This window comes from Oncorhynchus keta, chromosome 25 (genome assembly GCF_023373465.1).
Source record: "Oncorhynchus keta strain PuntledgeMale-10-30-2019 chromosome 25, Oket_V2, whole genome shotgun sequence".
Classification (NCBI taxonomy): Eukaryota; Metazoa; Chordata; class Actinopteri; order Salmoniformes; family Salmonidae; genus Oncorhynchus; species Oncorhynchus keta.
Window position 1 is genome coordinate 37,116,869 of NC_068445.1, and position 8,223 is coordinate 37,125,091.

General features: G+C 47.4%; 1 protein-coding gene across 1 annotated transcript in view; it reads right to left on the reverse strand.

Annotated features, from left to right (window-relative positions):
- Nucleotides 1-1,643: 1,643 nt before the first annotated feature.
- The window catches only part of LOC127911899 (uncharacterized), a 278,597-nt gene continuing 272,017 nt past the window's right edge, over nt 1,644-8,223 (reverse strand). Inside the window, exon 3 of the mRNA XM_052479947.1 lies at nt 1,644-1,803. Coding sequence (XP_052335907.1) covers nt 1,644-1,803 — 160 coding nt within the window. The remainder of the gene's footprint in view (nt 1,804-8,223) is intronic.

Sequence of the window (8,223 nt, forward strand, 5' to 3'; positions counted from 1 at the left end):
TATTTTGTCTTCATACTTTCTTCACTCTTCTTAAACAGTGAATGAATTGGCCAGGATTTCTAGTTTTCCTCTACTCAGATCTAATAAGGACCAGGAGTTTTTCCGACTCAGAAAATCTGCTGGCCGTAGACATACTACATATTACACTGCACTAAGTTTCAGAGCATGCAGCTTTCAGAAGTAACCTTGGCAACAACTTTGAGCCCTGTTGGAGAAAGTGAGATCACTATTTCCCTGATAAGATTTGATCTTCTAAGACAGGGAGGGATATCTGGACAGCTATCTCGACGGGTCGTACGGACCCCTGTGGTATCAGAATATCAACTCTGTTCCTCACGCTAGCCCTCGATGGCCACGTCCCAGCTTACTGCACATATTTATCAGTAGGGCAAGTGGGCAGTAGTTCCAGGGTGCAGTAGGGCCAGGGGCCATTAGGGCAAGTGGGCAGTAGTTCCAGGGGGCAGTAAGGCCAGTGGGCAGTAGTTCCAGGGTGCAGTAGGGCCAGGGGCCATTAGGTCCAGGGGTCAGTAGGTCCAAGGGGCAGTAGTTCCAGGGGGCAGTAGTTCCAGGGTGCAGTAGGGCCAGGGGCCATTAGGTCCAGGGGTCAGTAGGTCCAGGGGGAAGTAGTTCCAGGGGGCCGTAGGACCAGGGGGAAGTAGTTCCAGGGGGCAGTAGGTCCAGGGGGCAGTACTTCCAGGGGGCAGTAGTTCCAGGGGGCAGTAGTTCCAGGGGGCAGTAGTTCCAGGGGGCAGTAGGTCCAAGGGTCAGTAGTTCCAGGGGGCAGTAGGTCCAAGGGGCAGTAGTTCCAGGCGGCAGTAGGTCCAGGGGGCAGTAGGTCCAGGGGGCAGTAGTTCCAGGGGGCAGTAGGTCCAGGGGGCAGTAGGTCCAGGGGTCAGTAGGTCCAAGGGGCAGTAGTTCCAGGGGGCAGTAGTTCCAGGGGGCAGTAGGTCCAGGGGGCAGTAGTTCCAGGGGCCATTAGGTCCAGGGGTCAGTAGGTCCAAGGGGCAGTAGTTCCAGGGGGCAGTAGTTCCAGGGGGCAGTAGTTCCAGGGGGCAGTAGGTCCAAGGGGCAGTAGTTCCAGGGGCAGTAGGTCCAGGGGGCAGTAGTTCCAGGGGGCAGTAGGTCCAGGGGGCAGTAGTTCCAGGGGGCAGTAGGTCCAGGGGGCAGTAGGTCCAGGGGGCAGTAGGTCCAGGGGGCAGTAGTTCCAGGGGGCAGTAGTTCCAGGGGGCAGTAGTTCCAGGGGGCAGTAGGTCCAGGGGGCAGTAGGTCCAAGGGGCAGTAGGTCCAGGGGGCAGTAGTTCCAGGGGGCAGTAGGTCCAGGGGGCAGTAGGTCCAGGGGGAAGTAGTTCCAGGGGGCAGTAGGTCCAGGGGGCAGTAGTTCCAGGGGGCAGTAAGGCCAGGGGGCAGTAGGTCCAGGGGGCAGTAAGGCCAGGGGGCATTAAAGCCAGGTGGCAGTAGGTTCAGGGAGCAGTAAGGTCAGGGGGCAGTAGGTTCAGGGGGCAGTAGGTTCAGGGGACAGTAGTTCCAGGGGGCAGTAGTTCCAGGGGGCAGTAGGTCCAAGGGTCAGTAGTTCCAGGGGGCAGTAGGTCCAGGGGGCAGTAGGTCCAGGGGGCAGTAGTTCCAGGGGCCATTAGGTCCAGGGGTCAGTAGGTCCAAGGGGCAGTAGTTCCAGGGGGCAGTAGGTCCAGGGGGCAGTAAGGCCAGGGGGCAGTAGGTCCAGGGGTGGGAGCAGGAGAGAGACTGCAGTTGTGCCTCCTAAAGGCACCTTCTTCCCTAAATAGTGCACTACTGTTGACCAGAGGCCTATGGGACACAAGCAGACTGTCATAGAAACAGGGTTGAGGGATGACACAAGCAGACTGTCATATAGACAGGGTTGAGGGATGACACAAGCAGACTGTAATAGAGACAGGGTTGAGGGATGACACAAGCAGACTGTCATAGAGACAGGGTTGAGGGATGACACAAGCAGACTGTAATAGAGACAGGGTTGAGGGATGACACAAGCAGAATGTTATAGAGACAGGGTTGAGGGATGACACAAGCAGACTGTCATAGAGACAGGGTTGAGAGATGGGTGTTAGGTGGGTACCGTATGGCTCAGATGTCTTCGATGACAGTATGACTGAGTCATCAGTTTGAATGAGCTCATAGAACACACACACAATAGCAGCACTGCAGGAACCACAGGGCTCTTCATTAAGACCTCTCTTCTAGAAGACAGATGAGGTCTGGCCTTTTGGCTGGCTGGCCGGCTGGCCTTTTGGCTGGCTGGCTGGCCTTTTGGCTGGGCGGCAGCGTAGCCTAGTGGTTAGAGCGTTGGACTGGTAACCAGAAGGTTGTGAGTTCAAACCCCTGAGCTGACAAGGTACAGGCAGTTGGTTAACCGAACAGGCAGTTAACCCACTGTTCCCAGGCCGTCATTGAAAATAAGAATGTGTTCTTAACTGACTTGCCTGGTTAAATAAAGGTAAAATAAAAAAAATAAAAAAAAATTGGCTGGCTGGCAGGCAGGCAGGCCCAGCCAATCATAATGAGCTTTTCCCCACAAAAGTGATTTAATACAGACAGAAATACTCCTCTCAGGTGAAGAAGCCGGATGTGGAGGTCCTGGGTTGGTGTGGTTACACGGGGTCTGCGGCTGTGAGGCTGGTTGGACGTACTGTCAAATTCTCTAAAATGACGTTGGAGGTCATTTATGGTAGAGAAATGAAAATTCAATTAACTGGCAATAGCTCTGGTGGACATTCCTGCAGTCAACATGCCAATTGCATGCTCCCTCAAAGCCCGAGACATCTGTGGCATTGTGTTGTGTGAGAAAACTGCACAGTGGCTTTTTATTGTCCCCAGCTCAAAATGCACCTGTGTAATGATCATGCTGTTTAATCAGCATGGATATCTTGGCAATGAATACATTTTCACTAGCAGGGATGTAAATAAATTTGTGCGTAACATTTTAGAGAAATCAGATTTTTGTACATATGTAATATTTCATGGGACCAACACTTTACATGGTGCATATTATTTTCAGTCTATATACCACTGATTAGATAGAGAAACTGTATTCTGTCAACTCAAGCAGCGGAATAATTGCTCTAGGCTAGTTTGTAGGGCCAGGGGGCAGTAACATAGTGCCCACACCCCATAGATACTGTATATGTAGCATGGGTTGGAACCCAAATTATTTTCCAATAATTTAGTTCTGAACAGAATCATAATTGTTTTCCATCCCATTCCACTGTTCCTATGAGCAAAATCAACTTCTGAACCAGTTTGAACCAAAGCAAAGTAACAGTTGATATCGTTCCTTTCTGTTCCTTTGTAAAGTTCATTCGTTTTATTTTTTATTTATTTGTTTACATTTAGCTAGTCATTAAATTACTTCATCAATGGTGTGTATTCATCAATGCCAAGGGAAGCCAGGCTTCCCCAAAAAATTCACGCAAAAAAAATTATGAAAATAAATAATAATGTGTCTTTCGTCTCTCTGTGTCTCGGTCAAAAGCTTTAGAACACCTACTCATTCAAGTTTTTTTCTTTATTTGTACAATTTTCTACATTGTACAATAATTTGCACCCCCTTTTGACCTCAGAACAGCTGCAATTTGTTGGGGCATGATGTCTTTATTATTGTACAATGTAGAAAATTGTACAAATAAAGAAACAAACTTGAATGAGTAGGTATTCTAAAGCTTTTGACCGGTAATGTATATATATTTTTAGGAGCATGAAACAGATATTGCCGTTAAAGCCCCGTATTTATTCCATGAGGTTCAATCCGCACTATGCAGCTGTTGCAGGAGCGCATTTTTAGTTGGCTGTCCACTGGTTTCAAAAACAATGATTGATAGGCAGCTTAAACTATTTGAATTAAACCATTATTGGGTTCAAATACACATTTAGATTTGTGAACAGCCATCTGCAACAAACACAATCCGTAAGCAGCAAATAGCTAAATGAGAGAGCAGCAGCGTGATACCACTACTACTACTACAATTACTACTACTAATATTACTACCACTATTACTACTAGTTCTACTACTACTATTACTACTATTACTACTACTACTAGTACAACTAATACTACTACGGCAACTACTATTACTACAACTACTACTACTATTACTACTACTATTACAACTACTACTATTACTACAACTACCACTACAACTATTACTATTACTACTATTACTACTACTAGTACAACTACTACTATTAATACTACTACAACTAATACTATTACTACTACTACAACTACTACTATTACTACTAGTACAACTGCTGATGCTACTACTACAACAACAACTACTAGTACTACACCTACTACAACAACAACTACTACTACTGCAACAACTACAACTGCTACTACAACTACTGCTAATGCTACAACAATTACTACTACTAATATTACTACTGCTATTACTACTACTACTACGACAACTACTACTACTGCTGCTACTACTACTACTTCTGCTACAATTACTGCTACTATTACAAATTCTACTGCTATGATTACTACAACTACTATTATTATTACTACATCTTCTCCTACAACTTATACTGCTACTACAACTACTAATTCTGCTACAACTACTACAAGTACTAATACTAATATTACTGCTAGTACAAAAAAAACAACAACTACTACTACTATTACTACAACACTGGGGCCCCACAAGGGTGAGTTCTCAGCCCTCTCCTGTACTCCCTGTTCAGCCATGACTACGTGGCCATGAACGCCTCCAACTCAATCATCAAGTCTGCAAACGACACTACAGTGGTAGGCTTGATTACCAACAACAATGATCTGGCCTACAGGGAGGAGGTGAGGGCCCTCGGAGTGTGGTGTCAGGAAAATAACCTCACACTCAACGTCAACAAAACAAAGGAGATGATCGTGGGCTTCAGGAAACAGCAGAGGGAGCACCCCCTTATCCACATCGACGGGACAGTAGTGGAGAGGGTAGTAAGTTTTAAGTTCCTCTGCGTACACATCACGAATAAACTGAAATGGTCCACCCACACAGACAGCGTGGTGAAGAAGGCGCAACAGCGCCTCTTCAAACCTCAGGAGGCTGAAGAAATTTGGCTTGTCACCAAAAACACTCACAAACTTTTACAGATGTACAATCGAGAGCATCCTGTCGGGCTGTATCACCGCCTGGTACGGCAACTGTTATGTGCTCGAGTCCTCACACAGTGAATTCTACCCTGCATTACACATTCATGGTCTACAATGAGTGTACTAAACATTAGGAACACCTTCCTAATATTGAGTTGCACCCCCTTTTGACCTCAGAACAGCTGCAATTTGTTGGGGCATGGATGACAAGGTGTCGAAAGAGTTCTACATGGATGCTGGCCCATGTTGACTCCAATGCTTCTCACAGTTGTGTCAAGTTGGCTGGATGTTCTTTGGGTGGTGGACCATTCTTGATACACACCGGAAACTGTTGAGAGTGAAAAACACAGCAGCGTTGCAGTTCTTGACACAAACCGGTGTGCTTGGAAGGTGTTCCTAATGTTTTGTACACTCAGTATGTCTCCTCCTCAAGGTAGCTTGGAGCTACAGGGAATGAGTTTGGATGAATTATTTAATGGTTCCCTGAGGCTTTGTCTGGTTTGTAATTCAACACTAACTCAACAGCACTCTTCTTCACTGACCATTCCCTGTAAAAGCGTGAGGGTGTTTGTAATTCAACACTAACTCAACAGCACTCTTCTTCACTGTAAAAGAGTGAGGGTGGGTAAAAGTATTACAACATAACATTTACTGTAAACTTAAATCTATGAATTGAGAGAAGCCTGCTAAATACATATAAACTGCTAGAATAAGTATGTAGGGAGAATCCACACTGCATTGAGACTATTATATAGCTGATAAGAGGAGTGACACCCTAATGACTATCCAGGCTGCACACATCCCGCCTTGATTGGGAGTCCTATAGGGCGGTGCACAATTAGCCCAGCATCGTTTGGGTTTGCCGGGGTAGGCCGTCATTGTAAATAAGAATTTGTTCTTTACTGACTTGCTTAGTTAAATATAGGTTACAAACCGACCCTATCCCTCCTCCGTAATGCTCCCCAGGCACGGCTACCCCTTGAAACATTTATCTCCCTCAAACAAACTGCTGTTAGCAGATATTGATCTGAGGCCATTTCCCTGGCTTCACTGAGGAAAAAGAGGAACATGGACTTCATTAAAGCCCATTGATTGGAAGAATGTCTGCCTGTATGAATGTGAGCGCACGGTGTTAGTTGTCGAGTGCTAGTTGCTGACGTTGCATTCTATCAGTCCGGAAAGGTGATAATGGATTCTAGAACTCTCCCCTGGTTCTTCATGACTGGTGACAGACTGAATACTCTCCCCTGGTTCTTCATGACTGGTGACAGACTGAATACTCTCCCCTGGTTCTTCATGACTGGTGCCAGACTGAATACCCTCCCCTGGTTCTTCATGACTGGTGACAGACTGAATACTCTCCCCTGGTTCTTCATGACTGGTGACAGACTGAATACTCTCCCCTGGTTCTTCATGACTGGTGACAGACTGAATACTCTCCCCTGGTTCTTCATGACTGGTGACAGACTGAATACTCTCCCCTGGTTCTTCATGACTGGTGTCAGACTGAATACTCTCCCCTGGTACTTCATGACTGGTGACAGACAGGCTGAATACCCTCCCCTGGTTCTTCATGACTGGTGACAGACTGAATACTCTCCCCTGGATCTTCATGACTGGTAACAGACTGAATAATCTCCCATGGTACTTCATGACTGGTGACAGACTGAATACTCTCCCCTGGTACTTCATGACTGGTGACAGACAGGCTGAATACCCTCCCCTGGTTCTTCATGACTGGTGACAGACTGAATACTCTCCCCTGGTTCTTCATGACTGGTGACAGACTGAATACTCTCCCCTGGTTCTTCATGACTGGTGACAGACAGGCTGAATACCCTCCCCTGGTTCTTCATGACTGGTGACAGACAGACTGAATACCCTCCCCTGGTTCTTCATGACTGGTGACAGACAGGCTGAATACCCTCCCCTGGTTCTTCATGACTGGTGACAGACTGAATACTCTCACCTGGTTCTTCATGACTGGTGACAGACAGGCTGAATACCCTCCCCTGGTTCTTCATGACTGGTGACAGACTGAATACTCTCCCCTGGTTCTTCATGACTGGTGACAGACAGGCTGAATACCCTCCCCTGGTTCTTCATGACTGGTGACAGACAGGCTGAATACCCTCCCCTGGTTCTTCATGACTGGTGACAGACTGAATACTCTCCCCTGGATCTTCATGACTGGTGACAGACAGGCTGAATACCCCCCTGGTTCTTCATGACTGGTGACAGACAGGCTGAATACCCTCCCCTGGTTCTTCATGACTGGTGACAGACAGGCTGAATACCCTCCCGTGGTTCTTCATGACTGGTGACAGACTGAATACTCTCCCCTGGTTCTTCATGACTGGTGACAGACTGAATACTCTCCCCTGGTACTTCATGACTGGTGACAGACAGGCTGAATACCCTCCCCTGGTTCTTCATGACTGGTGACAGACTGAATACTCTCCCCTGGATCTTCATGACTGGTAACAGACTGAATACTCTCCCATGGTACTTCATGACTGGTGACAGACTGAATACTCTCCCCTGGTACTTCATGACTGGTGACAGACAGGCTGAATACCCTCCCCTGGTTCTTCATGACTGGTGACAGACTGAATACTCTCCCCTGGTTCTTCATGACTGGTGACAGACTGAATACTCTCCCCTGGTTCTTCATGACTGGTGACAGACAGGCTGAATACCCTCCCCTGGTTCTTCATGACTGGTGACAGACAGACTGAATACCCTCCCCTGGTTCTTCATGACTGGTGACAGACAGGCTGAATACCCTCCCCTGGTTCTTCATGACTGGTGACAGACAGGCTGAATACCCTCCCCTGGTTCTTCATGACTGGTGACAGACAGGCTGAATACCCTCCCGTGGTTCTTCATGACTGGTGACAGACTGAATACCCTCCCCTGGTTCTTCATGACTGGTGACAGACTGAATACTCTCCCCTGGTTCTTCATGACTGGTGACAGACAGGCTGAATACCCTCCCCTGGTACTTCATGACTGGTGACAGACAGGCTGAATATCATCAGTTTGTCACTTCCGTCCTGCCAGTGACTCCACCTCCTCCTCCTTGTCCTTTTCCGTTTGCC